Source organism: Tursiops truncatus, chromosome 17, assembly GCF_011762595.2.
Source record: "Tursiops truncatus isolate mTurTru1 chromosome 17, mTurTru1.mat.Y, whole genome shotgun sequence".
NCBI lineage: Eukaryota > Metazoa > Chordata > Mammalia > Artiodactyla > Delphinidae > Tursiops > Tursiops truncatus.
In genome coordinates, this window is record NC_047050.1 from 62,288,986 (window position 1) to 62,308,810 (window position 19,825).

At 45.4% G+C, this 19,825-nt stretch overlaps 2 protein-coding genes across 7 annotated transcripts in view; one reads left to right on the top strand and one right to left on the bottom strand.

The window, feature by feature from the left end:
• The window catches only part of ZHX2 (zinc fingers and homeoboxes 2), a 172,665-nt gene extending 162,325 nt beyond the window's left edge, over positions 1 to 10,340 (top strand). For all 4 annotated transcript variants that reach the window (XM_033843120.2, XM_073794708.1, XM_073794707.1 and 1 more), the window contains one exon: positions 9,101 to 10,340. The gene's annotated coding sequence lies outside the window, so the exon portion shown is untranslated. The remainder of the gene's footprint in view (positions 1 to 9,100) is intronic.
• The window catches only part of DERL1 (derlin 1), a 112,742-nt gene that overhangs the window by 40,041 nt on the left and 52,876 nt on the right, over positions 1 to 19,825 (bottom strand). For 2 of the 3 annotated variants that reach the window (XM_073794710.1, XM_019932055.3), the window contains exon 8: positions 6,467 to 6,584. In XM_073794710.1, the coding sequence (XP_073650811.1) occupies positions 6,467 to 6,584 (118 nt within the window). Of the gene's footprint in view, positions 1 to 6,325; positions 6,585 to 19,825 lie in introns of those variants that run through there. The other variant, XM_073794709.1, reaches the window with a different exon arrangement.

The following is a 19,825-nucleotide window of genomic DNA, read 5'->3' on the forward strand; positions in this document are numbered from 1 at the left end:
AAGTGTGTGCTAGAAGACATTCCTAAACAACATGCTAAGATCCACTCAACACCTGTGACATCCGATATCCCTAATGGGCCTCCTGATGCTTTTCAGGTGCCACTGAATTGAGAAAGGGGCCGCCGTCTCTGTGCCGGTGGCGGCAGCCAAAAGTTCTCCCAAGTCCCGACAGAGGCACCCCTTCAAGGAAGCTTCCAACCTCGAGGGGAAAAAAACCTCTCCAAATACTTCACAGCTTTTATGAACCAAACACATGGTTCTCTTGAAATTCATAAATATTCAGTGATGTCTTTATTTAAACACATATTTATTTAGGAACCTGCAGTTGAGTGCAGTTGCCACACATATAATAATCCTGGGAATGATGCATGGTTTTGATTTCATGAAAGGTGTTATGTGATGCACATATGAGAGAGAGAGAGAGTGAGAAAAAACTTGGGTAAGCAGCCGGGCGCTGATTCTAGGATGGGATTTCCTCTGTGGGAGCGAAGCGTACCCACCCCGACCAATTCCTCTGGCTGAAGCTTGGAAAGGCTCAGGACAGTATTTGAATGTCCAGGCTCACCCTGGCCCTGAGATTAGACACAAAGATAAGGAATCCTTCCCAAGCCTTGAACTGGGGCATCTTGATTCAGTCTCTGGGTCCAAACAATTATCGAGCCATCCACTGAGAGATCTGTCCTGGTAAGAGGCCAAAAAATAAACTCCTCCTTTCCTAAAAATGAGTCAGAACACTTGAGCCAGAGAATGTCAGACATATGCCTTGATGGTTGGCCAAACGAAATTGCCCGGCTCTGCTACCACGAAGAATTTCCATTTATTTGTATATGCCATGTGTTCAGCATTCTTCCCAGCACATCTATTAAGTCATTTACACTTCATGACAACCTTCTGAGAGAGGTACGGCTCGTTCCCCATTTTACAGAGGGCCAAAAGGAGGCTCAGAGATGCTTGCCCTGGGTTCCTCAGCTAGCGGCTGGTGGAGCCTGGAGGCCCCCTCTCATCCGTCAGGTCACTGCCTGACCCAACCACCGTGGCCCACCGCCTTGCCAACAGTGGCACCGCCATCACCGCCCAGGCTGGACCAATAGGACATGGTCATTTCTTAATTCTATGTGGAGTGGGAACTAATACACAACTATTCACTACTTTGCTGCCTCCTGATTTCTGACAGTTTCCATCTCCTGAGAATTAGGGATGGCTTTGGGGAAGAGGGAAATCTGTGAAATGTCAGAAAAAAAATATTTTCCATAGTTCAGCTTGCTTAAAATATTCAAGGCTGCCAACATTGGATCCTGGCTACAATTTAAGATCTAGGATAGGTATACCCCCATCATCTGTTCAGATTAGCCGTCCAAATACAGATATGTGAATGGATGGATGGATAAATGAAAATGTCGTAATTAACTATTTCCCTGTCTCCCCAGTCAGACCCTTAAAGGCAGGCATCATAGGCCATTAATCTCTGAATCCCTCAGTGCCTGATTCAGAACAGATGCTTAACAGCAGTTTATCGAACCAACCTGAGAATTAACAAAGATAGTTGGCTTCCAGTTATCCAGGATATGGTACCTCAGTCCTTTGCTTCTCCTCGTTTTTTTTTTTTCTATCACTCACTAGTCCCATCAGATGACAGCCATCAGGGGAGAGGAACTGGGGACAAACTGCTTTCCCTATGTGTGGGCAGCTTGAGGGAAAGGTCTGTTGGAGAATCGATCACTAGCTATTTACTGGGTGATACTTCTCAGGGACTGTACCTTAGCCTCGCTGCCCTGGTACCTCATGGAGGGTTAACTGCTATGACTTCCTTTTACCTAATTCTGGAGTTTCTCACACTAGGAATTTCCATTGTGCTTTAGGCAGCTTGTAGTGACTTAGGAACGTAATGAAATCGAAGCCCCTCATTTTTCAGAGGAAGGATGCTAGCCCCAAGGAGTAGGAGCAGCTAGTCCAGAGATGCTCATAGTAAGTGCCTTGGCTCATTCATCCATCAGTATTTGTGGAAAGCCTGCAGTATGCCAGGCTCTGGAAGGCAGCAGTGCCCAGCATGTCCCTGCCCTCATGGAGCCCATAGTCTTTGACCAAATAATCTTCCATCAAACAAAAAGGAAATGTTGGGCTTCCCTGGTGGCACAGTTGTTGAGAATCTGCCTGCCAATGCAGGGGACACGGGTTCGAGCCCTGGTCCGGGAAGATCCCACACGCCGCGGAGCAACTAGGCCCGTGAGCCACAACTACTGAGCCTGCATGTCTGGAGCCTGTGCTCTGCAACAAGAGAGGCCGCGATAGTGACAGGCCCGCGCACCGCGATGAAGAGTGGCCCCCACTTGCCACAACTAGAGAAAGCCCCCGCACAGAAACAAAGACCCAACACAGCAAAAATTAATTAATTAATAAACTCCTAAATTTCCTAATTAAATAAATTAATTAATAAAATCTTCTTTAAAAAAAAAGAAATTTTGCCAGGTGACAAGATTTTTTGAAAGAAAGGCGCATGGAGCTGTGAGAATATAGATTAGGGCAATTTGACCTGATTTAGGGGGTTGGGCAAGGTTTCTCTAAACAAGCAGTGGATGAATTGAAATGCAAAAGGCTAAGTAGGAGTTGGCTGGGCAGAGAAACAGTCCAGGCAGAAGAAACCACATCCCCAAAGACCCTGAGACAGGAGGGAACTTGGTGCATCAGGGAACCTAAAAGGTGACTATCGTGGCTATGACTTGTCTGAGTTCACACTTCAAGGAAGTGCCGGATGTGCAGAGTTGACATGATGTAGGATAGTGTGAAGTTCTCCTCATCCGCTGAGAAATTACCTATTCTTTCTCCGTGTCACCATGCTTTCCTTTCTCAGTTCTAATTCAAATTAGACCATGCCCCTTCCCAATAAAAGAAAGTTGGACTCAGAAATATGACTGAGATAAGACTGAATAAATTACAATCACAGTGCTTGCTTTTCTATCTCATGGACTGCGGTGTTATTCTCTCTCAAGTCCACAGGGCCTAAGGGAAATCCCTACAGGGAAAAGGAAAGAGAAATAGGAACAGAAAGCTAGCACATGGGAAAAGAATTCTAATTGTTTCATGCTTCCCCAAAGGTAAAGTAATAGGGAAACAGATTTTGCTGAAGAATTAGGTAGTACTTTTTAACATTCCAAGGTGTCACCAAGATAGAAAGGGACAGCTGTGGGAGCCAGTGGGTTCCCTGTCCTGGACAGTGTTCAGGGAGAGGCAGGACATCCACTTGGTGGAAACGTTCGAACAGTGGCCATAAGAAAAGGGGCCCAGTGACTTTGCAGTTTCCCCCAAAGCTAAGAACTAGTGCTCTGGGATTAAGTGACCCATCGGGCAGTTGGTTCTCTACCATGCGGAATGTCCCTGACCAAGTGGTAGGATTCCAGGTAGAAGCCCAGGGGCTTAGCAAGAGGCCACACAGTCAAAATCACTGTAATACTCTTTAAAACAAACAAAAAAAACCACCTGAAATGTGAACTGTTTCATCAGTCTTGTGTAACCAGCCGCCTCTAACAGCACTGTGCTCTCTTCTTGTTTTTCATTCACTAATGAACATTTGAGTTTCCTCAGTAAGCCAGACTCAGTGCAGGGCGGGGGTCAGCAGTGAACTCTGTGGACATACGTTTAAAAAGGTGAACTGAGGGTGTCTGGGAGCAGGGTCTTCTGTAGAAGTGACCTGCAGCTGGGACCTGCTGCCCAAGGGGAAGGCAATGGGGCCAGGCTGTGTGCCCTTGGTGTCCTGCATCTTCCCAGCCTCACTTTGAGAGTGCCACCAGCTCCCACAGCCCAAGTCCTGCCCACCGCTACGTAGCCTGGGAGAGGTCAGAGGAGAATTGAAGTCCAGCAGTTCCAAGGGTGCTACTGGGGCCCAGAGCCATCCACAGACATCTGGAATCACTGAAAAAGCCAAAAAGAAGTGGCTTTGTCTCCCCCTCTCCAGGTCACCCTTTGGCTTTGCAATATGTTTTCTGTGGGGTTTTTTGTTTTGTTTTTTTAATGGCCTTGTTCGGCATTTATTTTTCATTATTAATGCATATGGCTGGAGGATTATACATGTTCATCCCCATAAGACAGGGAAAAACACATTGTCATAAAAGAAATTGAAGATGATTCAAAGAAATGGAAAGATATCCCATGCTCCTAGATTGGAAGAATATTGTTAAAATGGCCACACTACCCAAAGCAATCCACAGATTTAATGCAATCCCTATCAAAATACTCATGACGTTTTTCACAGAACTAGAACAAATAATCCTAAAATTTACACGGAACCACAAAAGACCCAGAATTGCCAAAGCAATCCTGAGGGGACAAAAACAAAGCTGGAGGCATAACCCTCCCAGATAAGACCATCTACAAAGCTATAGTAATCAAAACATGATGGTATTGGCACAGAAACAGACATATAGATCAGTGGCACAGAAGAGCACAGAAATAAACCCACACACCTATGGTCAATTAATCTTCAACAAAGGACGCAAGAATATGCAATGGAGAAAAAAGAGTCTCTTCAGCAAGTGGTGCTGGGAAAGCTGGACAGCCTCATGTAAATCAATGAAGTTAGAACACACGTTCTCACCATACACAAAAATAAACTCAAAATGGTTTAAAGATCTAAATGTAAGACATGACACCATAAAACTCCTAAAAGAGAATATAGGCAAAACATTCTTGGACAAAAATCGTAGCAATATTTTCTTAGATCAGTCTCCCAAGGCAATAGAAATAAAAGCAAAAATAAATAAATGGGACTTAATCAAACTTAAAAGCTCTTGCACAGCAAAGGAAACCATCAACAAAAGACAACCTGAGTGGGAAAAAATATTTGCAAATGATGCAACCAACAAGGAGTTAATATCCAAAACATACAAACAGCTCATACAACTCAGTATCAAGAAAACAAACAACCCAATAAAAAAATGGGCAGAAGACCTAAATAGACATTTCTCCAGAGAAGACATGCAGATGGCCAACAGGCACATGAAAAGATGCTCAACATCGCTAATTATTAGAAAAATGCAAATCAGAAGCACAATGAGGTATCACCTCACACCTGTCAGAATGGCCATCGTCAAAAAGTCTACAAATAATAAATGCTGGAGCGGGTGTGGAGAAAAAGGAACCCTCCTACACTGTTGGTGGCAATATAAATTTGTATGTAAATACTATGGAAAACAGTACAGACATTCCTTAAAATTCTAAAAATAGAGCTACCATACGCTCCAGCAATCCCACTCTGGAAAAGATGAATACTCTAAATTCTAAAAGATACATGCACCCCAATGTTCATAGCAGCGCTATTTACAATAGCCAAGACATGGTAACAACCCAAGTGCCCATCAACAGACTATTGGCTTAAGAAAATGTAACATATATATATATATATATATATATATATATATATATATGTAATAGAATGCTACTCAGCCATAAAAAAGAATGAAATATTGCCATTTGCAACAACACGGATGGACCTAGAGAATATTATACTTAATGAATCAGAGAAAGACAAATATTACATGATATCACTTATATGTGGAATCTTAAAAATGATACAAATGAATCTATATACAAAACAGAAACAGACTCACAGACAGAGAAAACTAACTTATGGTTACCAAAGGGGAAAGAGAGGGCAGAGGGATAAATTAGGAGTATGGGATTAACAGATACACACTACTAAATAGGAAATAGAAAAGCAGGAAGGATTTACTATACAGCACAGGGAACTATATTGAATATCTTGTAATAACCTATAATGGAAAATAATCTGAAAAAATATTTATATATATATATATATATATATATAACTGAATCACTTTGCTGTACACCTGAAACACAATACTGTAAATCGACTATACTTCAATTTTTAAAAAACTGTCAGATGGAGAACCACCTTAATATTGATGTTTATCTAAAAAGCAAATTTTTACATATTTTTATTACTTTCAAATAAACTGACAGCATAGTTGCTAAGATATTTTATAATTCATCAATAATCGGATTGTTTAAAAATTATTTGTTATAGAAAAATCACCGTGATAAAATCAACTTCTTTTTCTTCTAATAATTTATACTTGCGTTATAAGAGTGTAATATTAATAGGCAAGATAATTCAAGCAGCCTGACTGATCTCATTAACTAGTCATCTTCAAATTCAGAAAACAAAAGAAATCAATAAAAATAAAAAGCAAATTTTTGCCAATCACTTAGAGAGACAGGGTTCAGTTTTCTGTACATGAGAGAGAGGAGAGAGAGGAAATGTGTAAATTCTCACACACACAGGTGAGCTGACTTACCCCTAAGGCTGTAATTTTGCACCTGGCTTTCCTCAAGGAAAAAAGGAAGCAATATTTCTGGAGCACATGTATGCTTTGCACACCTTGCCTGTTGCCCTCCCAGCAGCCGGCTGGTGATGAATTGTGGAAGTGAGGCTCAGGGAGGTTAGGTAACTGACCTCGGCACACAGCTCCGAAGTGGCTGACCCTGGATCCAGCTTTCTCTGACTCCATGGCTCTTTCCTCCCTGCTCCACGGCGGAGACCACAGTCCTGTGCTGAGCTGACGTTCCTCAGCCTGGTTGGGAGAAGGAAAAATCGCTCTTTACCCACCTTTGGCCTTGTTTTCCTGGAGTCTTAAGAACTGTTCGCATGGACATCCACCCACAGGCAGCCTCCTTTCCGAAGACGGTGAAAGACCCAGTTTGCTGCGGGAAATCCTGTTCAGAGAGCACAGCGGGAGCCCGGCTGTGGTCCATGTGCACATCCTGGGTGCGTGTGGCTCTGCATGGGATCAGTGGTAAGGCACGTAGTCCTCTTCAGCTGCCCGGGACCGCCAGCCTGTCTTTGAAGCAGACCTGCGCGCTCCTGTGCCACGTGACTCCCTGCAGCGAGCAGCTGTGAACGTAGGGCAAGGAGGGTCAGGTGTGGCGAGAAGCAGTGAAAGTTGGATTGACCGCAGTAGAAACCAGGTTCCACCACTTACTACTTGCCTGACACCATTTAATCTCGCTAAACCCCCATCTCTTCACTGCAGATGGGCCTACCTCCCGGGTTACCAGGTTACCAAATGAGATGAGCCATATCACTTCGCCTTGGGCCTGGCACATAATAAGCATGAGATATATTTAAGCTACTCTGTTGTCACAACCATGATCGTTATTGCTTTTGACTCTGCCGCTGAGCAGTCATGTGACCCGGGGCAATCGCTTTTCCTCCCCCGAGCTTCCTTTTTTCTTTCCTCATGAAATGAGTGATGTTGGCAGCATCACCTATAAGGATCCCTGTAGCTCTTACGATCCGGTGACATTTGCTGGATCACTTTTGGATGGTACCAGATCCCAAGGACACCCTGGAATCTGGTTTCATCCACAGACGTTTCTTTTGCAAGCTGTTTCCTTAACTCCAATATTCAGTCTTATTGTCGGGAGCATTTAGGGAATGTGGGTACATTTGACATCCAGACGTTAAGAATGACGAACAATAGAGATAACCTGCTGCTGCCTTCGGCTGAGAAGTCTGGCATTCTTGCTCTTGGTCCCCTGCACAAGAAAAACACCAAAACTTCTCAGGGCCTTCTCGGCTACTTAGACAGAGAAGTGACTGAGCAGTAACACAGCCTTACCAGGAGGGAGGCAAAGAAAAAGCCAGTGTCTTCAGGAATCTACAGATCTGATCACCTTCCAGCCGGTCATGGAATCCTGACTACGTCCTTTACAGCCCGGAGCCCTCCCCTTGGATTCGAGCTCAGGATCCTTGGATCCCAGGAACCCACAGAGGAAATGGAGGTCGGCCTTAGTCTCCTGAAGCTGCCGTCAAGTACCACAAACGGGGTGGCTTAACCGACAGGAATTTATTCTCCCACGGTCTGGAGACTGGAAGTCTGGTGCTGGCAGGGTTGCTTCCTTCTGAGGGCTGCGTGGGAACGTGTGTTCCTTGCTTCTCTGCTAGCTTCTGGCGGGTTGCTGGCAATCCTTGCCTTATAGATGCAACACCCCAATTTCTGCCTCCGTCTCCCCATGATGTTCTCCCTGTGTCTGTCTCCGTGTCCAAATTTCCCCTTTTTATAAGGACACCAGCCCTATGGGATTAGGTCCCACCCTAATGACCTCATTTTAACATTGATCGCCTCTGTGAAGGAATTCCCAAATATGGTTACGTTCTGAGGTACTAAGGGGTAGGACTTCAACATATCTTTGGGGGTTGCGAGGGCACAATTTAACCCATAAGAAGGTCCTTGGACTATTTTCATTACTTCAAAGTACATAAGAATTAAACACGTCTCCATACTGACTCAGTAAACACTGTTTAAGGGCACAGGCTCTGGAAATTGCCTGGGTTGGAATTTTGGCTCTGCCATTTTCTAGCTGTGTGATCTTGGGCAAGGTTTTTAGCTTCTCTGTGCTCAGTTTCCTCACCTGTAAAATGGGAATAACAATTTTATCTACACCTGAGGGTTGATAGAAACATTAAATTAAAAAATACACTTAAAATTTCTCATCTTATTATGATTATTTTATATCCTATTTGGAAAGGGTTCCATCTAACAAATACAACAAAAGCACGTGTAATATTTACCACCCGCCTGGCACTATTTTATATGCTGGTGCATATATCAACTTCTTATCACAACTACTTTGTGGATGCTGCTATCATCCCTGTTTTACAGAAGCAAAAACTAAGCCCTAGAGAGATTTTGACGTGTGTATGGCCCCATCGCCAGTACAGAGAGAACTCCCGACCCAAATCCAGGTGTGTCTGATTCTGGGGCCTTTTAGGAACCATTGTGACTGGCTGCCTCTCCAGGAATAAGAAAAGGGTCTTGTAATGATGAAATGAATCACCTCCTTCACTTGCCCAGAAAGTCATCTCGTTTTCAAAGGCCTTATTCTGAAGGCACTTCCCATAATGTTAGACTGTGGTCAGGAAACACACTTGTTTCTTTAAGACAGGGCGTTTGTCTCTCCTCCAGGCCTCAGGATGGCTTTGGAAGTGTCTCCACAGGAGAGCCAAGGAGAGGCCACCCCCAATGCCTTGCACCCAAGGAATGATGGTCACCTCCCTGACATCTCTGGTTTTGTGTTGTCCTTCTAGGGAAGTCCACCAGAACTGCTGTGCTGATGAAGGGGACACTCTGTCTTCAAAGAGAGAAGAGAACTTCTGTCCCTGGCTGTGGGCCACCCTGGCCAGAGACTCCAAGTGCAACGCCTTCACTCGTACACACCTCCCTGAGGCCTGGTGGGAATTGTTCATAGTGCCAAAGTCCTACCACTGCGTTTTCCATGGGTCCTTGTAAATAGTTGGTTCCTGTGCCCAGGCCCCCGCCTCTTGCTATACTGGAACCGATTTGTACAATGTGGGAAAATTTTGTTACCTTTTTAACCAAGGGCAACTTCCTTTTCCAGCACTACCATTGTAAGGTATTTTTCCAGGAGGGAGGGCTGATCACACGTGCTTTTCTCTTTTTTCCTTTCTTTTTTTTTTTTATTTTATTAATTTGGGGGAGGGGGGATGTTAGCATTAGTGCCATTATATCTACTGGATTTTAGGTAGGGAGAGTTCATTTTTCAAGGTAGTTTGAAATTTGGGAGATTTCTTCAGGGGAAAGGGCTGGGATTCAGGCATCTGTCTTAACTTGGAGAGGGTTTTACAGATGACAGATCTTCCAAATCAAATCCATTTCTATTTCTTCCCCAGCCTCCTCTGGGGGGTCCCTGTTTAACCACACACAAGGCCTTCTGAACTGCCACCAGGCCGGTCTGGTTTTTTTGATGGCCTGGGCTCAGACCTTGGGCCGCGCCAGCACCCGGAGAACTGGGTGGCGGACAGCTACCCTCTGAGCCCCTTTTTAGTGACCAGCAGAAAGGGCTCTCCCGGATGCACTAGCATCATCATTACTTTTGTGAAATTAAAAGAGAAAGAGATCTTCGTGTCTAGATGGTACAAAGATGAACAGCTTTGGTTTTCGTCTCCGTTCCTAGCTGCCTCTTCTCAGTGTGGTATTGGACAAGAGTTCAGCTTGAAGCTTCACCACGAATTGCTTTTTTTGTTTGTTTGTGTGTTTGTTTTGGGCCAATTTTAGTTTCCTGAGTGCACTTTTTTTTTCCCTCAGTTAGTCCTAACTTCTAAAGAAGAAACACCAGGAGACGTATCTGGTGTAACGTAGCAGTATGAGCTGTGTTTGCAGTCCCTTCCCCTGCCCACACTGCCCCTCATTTGAGTACACTGCACAGATCAAAGGTTAGGGAGTTTGGAAAAAAAAAACAATTTTTCTAACTTGTTGCTCATTTGTTGTGACTCAATAAAGCGAAGACCACACATTTTTATAACCTTTTCCTCTGCTCCTGGCTCTTCATTGCTGTCTGGCTCCCAGGGCACAGCCTGAGGCTTCCAACTCACGCATCTGTTTCAAATCCGTTATGGCCACACTTCCCATCTTCCGTCCTGGTGAGGCCTGACAGCGCCGGTGGGACTGTAAAAACGGGGTAAGTGTCGACGTGGGAACCTTCATCACATCTCTGTGACATAGAAAAGAAGTGAGTGATAGGCCCACGCTTCTCCGGGGTCTTCACACAGACTCATAAAATGCTGCAGAGAAGAGCACAGGCGTGGGAATGAGACCTGTCTGCAGGCCCCCGCTTGCTCTCGGGGGACCTCAGGCAAGTCGCTTCTGTCCCGGGTTGCTGGTGACTGGGACACTGCCACTTCTCCAAGAAGGCCGGCTTCTGTGTCTCTGACCCGGTGAGGTTTAAAAAGCCCCTCGTTGTTCAAGGCGACCCTCGTTTAGACCAGTGCCTTTCGAGCTTGAGCAGGTAGCGGAATCACCTGGAAGGCTGGTTAGAGTTTCTAACTGAGTAGGTCTGGGTGGACCAGAGAACGTCCACTGCTCCCAGGTGAGGCTGGTACTGCCAGCTCGGGGTCCCAACATTGGGAATCTCTGGTCTAGATGTTTCATTTTCACAGGGACTTACAGACTGTTGGGCAGTTTATCCACCCCTCAGCCTCCAAACTCTCCCCATCCACCTCCCCCGCTGCAAAAAAAACCCAAAAATCCAACCTGCGCTTTTCTTATTACAAAAACAAAAGTGCCAAGTGGCTGTAGCTGGCTCATCTCCCGCTTCCTGCCTACGCTGCCTTTCCTGTCTGCGCGCCGAGCCGTGGACCATCCGCAGACCTCATCTCCTCATGCTGTCCTGTCCTTCCAGACCATCAATGAACGTCAGCCCATCCCAGCCCCCTCCAGCTTCTCCCTGGCAGGCAGCTGCCTTCCCCTCCTGCTAGTTACCACCCTTGCCGTTCCGCTTGCCACTCTCAAGCAATTTAAGTAAATTCTTCCAGCAAGGCAGCAGGAGATGCTATTAAATGCCTGAAGAAACCAAAGGGAAAACCTTGCCAGAACTTTTGTCTTTTTATTTTTAATTTCTGCACCAAAGAGAAAGCTTTGCTAATTGGTTGCAATGAAAATACACAGGGAAAACAGCTGTGCTCTTTTAAGCACCCAGCAAAATATGACAAGCTACATCTCCCCCCCTGGGAATGATCAAAGGGTGGCAGAAACTAGGAGAGGGGTTCTTAAGGGGAATACACGGACAGGTGAGGTGGAAGAGAGCCGTGGAGTGGCGTGAACACCTGCTGGTTTTGTCTGCCCCGTACCTCTTTGCACTACATCTCTTCCTTTATGGTTCACTTGTCTCCCCTTCTGTTCATCTGATTCTGAGGGGCTGCCCATCACGGTGACCCGCTCCCCTCCCACAGGACAAGCCTGGCGCTCCAGCCCCCTGTTCACCGAGCTGGGTGCAGTGTCATGCAGGCGCACTCAGATGCTGGGAGAGAGCTCCCTTTTTCCATTGAGATGACAATCTTAGCCTGGAGCCACCAGCATCCAAACCTCCTGCCCGAGAGAGGAAGCCAGTCTGCAGGTAGCAAGAATGAGGCCGAAAACTCAAGAAAACAGGCAGAGGAGCAACGGAAGAAGAAAGATGATGGTGGCAGTGATGATGGTGGTGGTGATGACAGTGGTGACATCATTTGAGTCCCTGGACCCTGCCATTCCTGAGGCCAGCTCCCTATCTTTCCAGTTTCATAAAAACCAACAGATTTCTCTTTTTGACTTAAGCTAAAAACCTTTTGAATTGGGTTTCTGTTGCTAGAAACTCAGCATTCGGATGGTTTGATGAGATTATGAGATAAAAAACAAAGCAAAGACAGTAAGTGTAAACAGCCCCATATAGCTGGTGGCTACTATACTGGATGTCCATCTCTAAGTCCTTGCTACTCAAGTGTGTTCCCTGGATCAGAAGTGGCAGCATCACCAGGGTGCTTGTTAGAAATGCAGAATCTCCAGCCCCTACCCCAGACCTGCTGAATCATAATCTGCAATTTCACACCATCCCCAGGTGACTCAACTGTTCATTCAAGTTTAAGAAACTCTGCTCTGAAGGCTTTGAAGGGCTCCTCGCCAGCCTCTTCCAGCACACTGAGGGCTGGGGGCGAGATGTGATACACCACAGAGCCTGTTTTCAGAGTGTAGACTCCAAGGCCTTGGGGAGCAGGAAGGCAGAGGCAGCAACAGGACGGAGATCACATGGTACCCCAGGTGCGGGTGCCCTTGTCCTTCCAGACCACCTGGTGCACAGCTACTTCTAGCCAACAGCATGCGGAAATGACAGCTCTCACTGGCCTGCCACAATACAAGCTGGAGAGAACCGGGAGAGACGTCAGTTCCCTCCTACTGATTCCTGAAAGCTCCCATCTGGAGCGCCTAACAGCTGGATGTACTTACAAACCACAGTAGAGACACCATAGTTACCCCTGGGCGCTTGATCAATAAGAATGAGTAAAAAAGACATCCAAGTACATCCCATGACATGTTGCAAGTCGGGTATCCTGTAGAGTGTAGGAGGTGCTTTGCCCTGGACTTTGAGGAAGGGAGATGACAAAGGTCTCCATCAGTAACTCGCATACCCTCTCCCAGAACCAGCCCCCAAAGCATTACAGACTGCCTCAGTCTGGATCCTTGAGAAAAAGAGACAGAACACTTAAACTGGGAAATTTAAGGGAATTGCATTAAATGGATGTCCACACGGTGTGGGCAGGGCTTGGGGAAGCCAACAAGGGAGGATGTAGAGATCTTGGCCTGAAGGGGTAAGGGATGGAGCAGTTACTGGAACCTGTAAAGGATACATGCCTTCAATAAACCATGGTGACCCGGCAGGGGGAGAATCTGGGGAACAAATACCCTGACATCATTCTCCTCCTATCCTCTGCCCTCCTGCCACTTCCTCCCAATGGCCAAACCCAACCAGAAGTCAGAGGGTAAGGGGATCTGTTGGTCCAGTCCATCAGAGTCTGCCTCTCAGCACACAGAGCAGGTGGGGGAAGGGTGGGGGGGAGGGAACAGATGGTCCAGCGCACACATCAATCTATGGGCTGGACCAAACATGACAAATACACACCAAGGATGCTATATGCCCCACTCATGGCAAACATTAATAATCAACTGAAGCGCCTTTGGCTCTGGGCTTGGACGGCCTTCACAAAACTGAACACAGAGCCTCACCTTGAATCTATTAACCTTGGAACATGAGATGACACATTGGGTGGGTGCCCCTGGTTGCCTAGCTAGTATCCATTCCCTCATTCTTCCTCACTAATAGAACCAAGATATTGCCCAGGCACTGACATACCCCAGTCCCAGGTCAGAAACTCAATTTCCCTTGCAGCCAGGAGCGGCTAATGAGATGCACACAGAAGGCTCTTGCATAGCTGGTGCCTGTCTTCTTCCTCCTTTGCTCTTACCTTGTGTGCACTGCTGATCTTGAGACTACATCCTTAATAGCTTCTTTGAGCCCCTGAACCAGTGCCACAGCTGAAAGTTTTCAAACGTCTTGATATGTGAGAAAAATATCTATTCGTTTAATCCACCACTCATTGCATTTGTCTGATACTTGCATTCAAATGTGCTCGTAAGTGACACAAAACTTTTGTGCCATCCTTAGACTGGATAGATATGAATCCTCTCACTCATGCATGAGTTCATTTATACCTCTGCCAATTGCCAGGTGAGAGATAAGTTATGTATAGCCTCCCTCCTCAAGGAAACTTGATATATATATATATATATATATATATATATTTGTTTTTGGGGGGTTTTTTGCGGTACGCGGGACTCTCACTGTTGTGGCCTCTCCCGTTGCAGAGCACAGGCTCCAGACACGCAGGCTCAGCAGCCATGGCCCACGGGCCCAGCCACTCCACGGCATGTGGGATCTTCCCGGACCGGGGCACGAACCCGTGTCCGCTGCATCGGCAGGCGGACTCCCAACCACTGCACCACCAGGGAAGCCCCTTGATCTATATTTTGAAGGATGAGTAGGAGTTGGCCAAATGGATAAATCAGAGGAAGGCACAAGATGCAGAAGTGAGAGTGTATATATACAATGTCAGGGTGTTACATAGTAGAAATCCAACGAGGAGGCTATAACGTATAACAAAAGGAGAAACCATCAGTTTTCAACAACCAACTTTGAAAAGCAACCAAGTCACACTGATTCAAACCCAGTCATAAAAAAACAGAAGTGATTATCCACTTGGAAAGACCCTGAATAACTGCCAAAGAATTATGCTATTTGCTTGTATGATGGGAAATCAAAAAGTGTTTGGGATTTACCAAGATGAGTAAAATGTTGTATAAAACTGATGTAAAGTGAAACAAAATACATTCGAAGTCTTTTACCTTGGACTTGCTTCCCATGGCTGAGTTTGGGTCACAAACCTTGGGATCAGGTCCGTCTCTCCAAAGGATCTCCCAACTCCTTACCCAGTCTCTTCCTCTGCCCACTCTGGTCTGCTTGCTGATTGGTGAGCACTCCCTGGGTCCACACAGTTTCTCCTCTCAGAATGTGCCCCTTCCCCATTTCTTCCAGTCCCAGTTGAAGGTTCACCAGACCAAATAAAGGTACATCTTGGGTGACAGAGAGGCTGGATTTAAGGAAGACACACATATCCCAACTGGCTCTCTGGAAGCCCTGCTGCACTGAACTCCTGCATCAATGGGATGTAGTTCTAGATCTAACCACGTATGGGTTAGTTGTTCAGTCTCCTCTTTGTGTTATGCTCCTCCTGGCCAGGAAATGTACTGAACATCTGTGCAGTGTTCCTTCCCCATCTCTTTCAGCAACACTCACACCCCTTCCCACTGGGAGAGTCCTCTACAGACCTGCTCTTTCCCTGTGTCAACTCTAAGATGTTGGTGTGGCACCAGCACAGGACAGGATCCTTCTGTCCATGGGTCGTCATGTGATTCAGGCCTAACCAATCGTAGCACTATCTCTGACCTCAGTGAGTGCCCAAGGGGTACACACATGACCCAAGCTGGGCCAATCAGAGTCTTTCCTGAGGTTTAAAGAAATTGAAGCAGGGGGAGGGGAGAGAGAGAGAAAGAGATAGAAAAAAAGACAGAAGCAAGTAGAGAGAGAGAGAGAAATGACATCATTTTAGTATTTAGATCCAGTCAACCTTAAAGTTAGATACATCCCATCTTCCCCCACTTATGTGTCAACAGATCCTCCTTTTGCTTAAAAATTAGTTTGAGTTGCATTACTTCATTCAGACTTCCCTGGTGGCACAGTGGTTAAGAATCCATCTGCCAATGCAGGGGACAAGGGTTCAATCCCTGGTCCAGGAAGATCCCACATGTCGTGGAGCAACTAAGCCCATGCACCACAACTACTGAGACCATGTGCCACAACTACTGAAGCCAGCGCGCCTAGAGCCCATACTCCACAACAAGAGAAGCTGCCACAATGAGAAGCCCGCGCACCGCAACGAAGAGTAGCCCCCATTCGCCGCAACTAGAGAAAGCCCACACGCAGCAACGAAGACCCAATGCAGCCAAAAATAAAATAATTTTTTTTAAAAAAATGAATGAGTTATGACTAAAACCCATACTCTTACCCTACTGCCCAGCACATGTCTGCTGAACTGATAACAAGTAAAAATGCAAGGGCAAGAAGAGATTGAAAAGGAAGAGTAGGCTGCTGCTGAAAGGCTGCACCCAAGCAGGAATTTCAGGCTAGATGGACTGCTCCAGCTTTCATGTGTACTGCTCCCCAACCTGAGGTTGCAGACGGGCCTGAGGGCATGCTGGTCCCCTCGGTTCCTGCGCAGCGATTTCCTACTGAAGCCTGGTCTGCAGCTCCTCCTGCTCTGATGGGGCCTCACCTTTCATGATAAGAATATCTTCCAGGAGAACATGGTGTCCTTTGGCACAGGGCTAACTAAGCACTTGGCCCGGTAAGGATCCTGCAGGAGCCACAGGAGCCATTGAAGCTGCAGGCCGACTGGTGTCTCACACCACCCTGGTGAGCCAGCAGCCTCTGGAGCAAGACCAGCTCACTCACAGTTCCCTGACTCTGCACTTACAGTCATGAAACTTTGACAGAAGAACTGCTGCTCCCCCCTCCAGAGCCCTCCAAAGCCCATCTGTCTCAAGGGAATTTACTCTTCATATCTTCAGGTGGAGTCAACCTCTCTGCAATTAATGCCATGTGGCTGACAGGGTCTTGGTGCTCTGGCCAGGTGTCAGGCCTGTGCCTCTGATATGGGAGAGCCAAGTTCAGGACATTGGTCCACCAGAGATCTCCCAGCTCCATGTAATATCAAATGGTGAAAGCTCTCCCAGAGATCTTCATCTCAACACTAAGACCCAGCTCCACGCAATGACCAGCAAGCTACAGTGCTGGATACCCTATGCCAAACAACTAGCAAGACAGGAACACAAACCCACCCATTAAGAGAGAGGCTGCCTAAAATCATAATAAGGTCACAGACACCCCAAAACACACCACCGGATGTGGTCCTGCCCACCAGAAAGACAAGATCCAGCCTCATCCACCAGAACACAGGTACCAGTCCCATCCACCAGGAAGCATACACAACCCACTGAATCAACCTTAGCCACTGGTGTCAGACACCAAAAACAATGGGAACTATGAACATGCAGCCTGCAAAGAGGAGACCCCAAACACAGTAGGTTAAGCAAAATGAGAAGACAGAGAAATACACAGCAGATGAAGGAGAAAGGTAAAAAAACCCACCAGATGAAAACAAATGAAGAGGAAATAGGCAGTCTACCTGAAAAAGAATGCAGAGTAATGATAGTAAAGATGATCCAAAATCTTGGGAATAGAATGGAGAAAATAAAAGAAATGTTTAACAAGGACCTAGAAGAACTAAAGAGCAAACAAACAATGATGAACAACACAATAAAGGAAATTAAAAATTCTCTAGAAGGAATCAATACCAGAATAACTGAGGCAGAAGAACAGATAAGTGACCTGAAAGATAAAATAGTAGAAATAACTACCACAGAGTAGAATAAAGAAAAAAGAATGAAAAGAATTGAGGACAGTCTCAGAGACCTCTGGGACAACATTAAACGCACCAACATTCGAATTATAGGGGTCCCAGAAGAAGAAGAGATAAAGAAAGGGACTGAGAAAATATTTGAAGAGATTATAGTTGAAAACTTCCCTAATTTGGGAAAGGAAATAGTCAGTCAAGTCCAGGAAGTGCAGAGAGTCCCATACAGGATAAATCCAAGGAGAAACACACCAAGACACATATTAATCAAACTATCAAAAATTAAATACAAAGAAAAGATAATAAAAGCAGCAAGGGAAAAACAACAAATAACATACAAGGGAATCCCCATAAGGTTAACAGCTGATCTTTCAGCAGAAACTCTGCAAGCCAGAAGGGAGTGGCACAACATATTTAAAGTGATGAAAGGGGAAAACCTACAACCAAGATTACTCTACCCAGCAAGGATCTCATTCAGATTCTACAGAGAAATTAAAACCTTTACAGAAAAGCAAAAGCTAAGAGAATTCGGCACCACCAAACCAGCTTTATAACAAATGCTAAAGGAACTTCTCTAGGCGGGAAACACAAGAGAAGGAAAAGACCTACAAAAACAAACCCAAAACAATTTAAAAAATGGTAATAGGAATATACATATCGATAACTACCTTAAATGTAAATGGATTAAATGCTCCAACCAAAAGACATAGACTGGCTGAATGGATACAAAAACAAGACCCGTATATATGCTGTCTACAAGAGGCCCACCTCAGACCTAGGGACACATACAGATTGAAAGTGAGGGGATGGAAAAAGATATTCCATGCAAGTGGAAAACAAAAGAAAGCTGGACTAGCAATTCTCATATCAGACAATATAGACTTTAAAATAGGGCCTCCCTGGTGGTGCAGCAGTTGAGAGTCCGCCTGCCGATGCAGGGGACACGGGTTCATGCCCCGGTCCAGGAACATCCCACATGCCGCAGAGCGGCTGGGCCCGTGAGCCATGGCTGCTGAGCCTGCACGTCCGAAGCCTATGCTCCGCAACGGGAGAGGCCACAACAGTGAGAGGCCTGCATACCGCAAAAAAAAAATAAATAAAATAAATAAAGACTATTACAAGAGACAAAGAAGGACACTACATAATGATCAAGGGATCAATCCAAGAAGAGGATATAACAATTGTACATATTTATGCACCCAACATACATAAGGCAAATGATAACAGCCATAAAAGGGGAAATCGAAAGTAACAAAGTCGTAGTAGGGGACTTTAACACCCCACTTTCACCAATGGAAAGACCATCCAAAATGAAAATAAATAAGGAAACACAAGCTTTAAATGACACATTAAACAAGGTGGACTTAATTGATATTTATAGGACATTCCATCCAAAAACAACAGAATACACTTTCTTCTCAAGTGCTCATGGAACATTCTGCAGGATAGATCATATCTTGGTCACAAATCAAGCCTTGGTAAATTTAAGTAAATTGAAATCGTATCAAGTATCTTTTCTGACCACAACACTATGCTGTAAAAAATACAAACACATGGAGGCTAAACAATACACTGCTAAATAACCAAGTGCTCACTGAAGGAATCAAAGAGGAAATCAAAAAATACCTAGAAACAAATGACAATGAAAACACGACGACCCAAAACCTATGGGATGCGGCAAAAGCAGTTCTAAGAGGGAAGTTTATAGCAATACAATCCTACCTCAAGAAACAAGAAATATCTCAAATAAAAAACCTAACCTTACACCTATAGCAATTAGGGAAAGAAGAACAAAAAAACCCCAAAGTTAGCAGAAGGAAAGAAATCATAAAGATCAGATCAGAAATAAATGAAAAAGAATTGAAGGAAATGATAGCAAAGATCAATAAAACTAAAAGCTGGCTCTTTGAGAAAATAAACAAAATTGATAAACCGTTAGCCAGACTTATCAAGGAAAAAAGGGAGAAGACTCAGATCAATAGAATTAGAAATGAAAAAGGAGAAGTAACAACTGACACTGCAGAAATACAAAGGATCATGAGAGATTACTACAAGCAACTCTATGCCAATAAAATGGGCAACCTGGAAAAAATGGACAAATTCTTAGAAAAGCACAACCTTCTGAGATTGAACCAGGAAGAAATAGAAAATATAAACAGACCAATCGCAAGCACTGAAACTGAGACTGGGGCTTCCCTGGTGGTGCAGTGGTTGAGAGTCCGCCTGCCGATGCAAGGGACACGGGTTTGTGCCCCGGTCCGGGAAGATCCCACATGCCTCGGAGTGGCTGGGCCCGTGGGCCATGGTCGCTGGGCCTGCGCGTCTGGAGCCTGTGCTCCGCAACGGGAGAGGCCACAACAGTGAGAGGCCCGCATACTGCAAAAAAAAAAAAAAAATCTTACAACAAACAAAAGCCCAGGACCCAGGACCAGATGTGTTCACAGGCGAATTCTATCA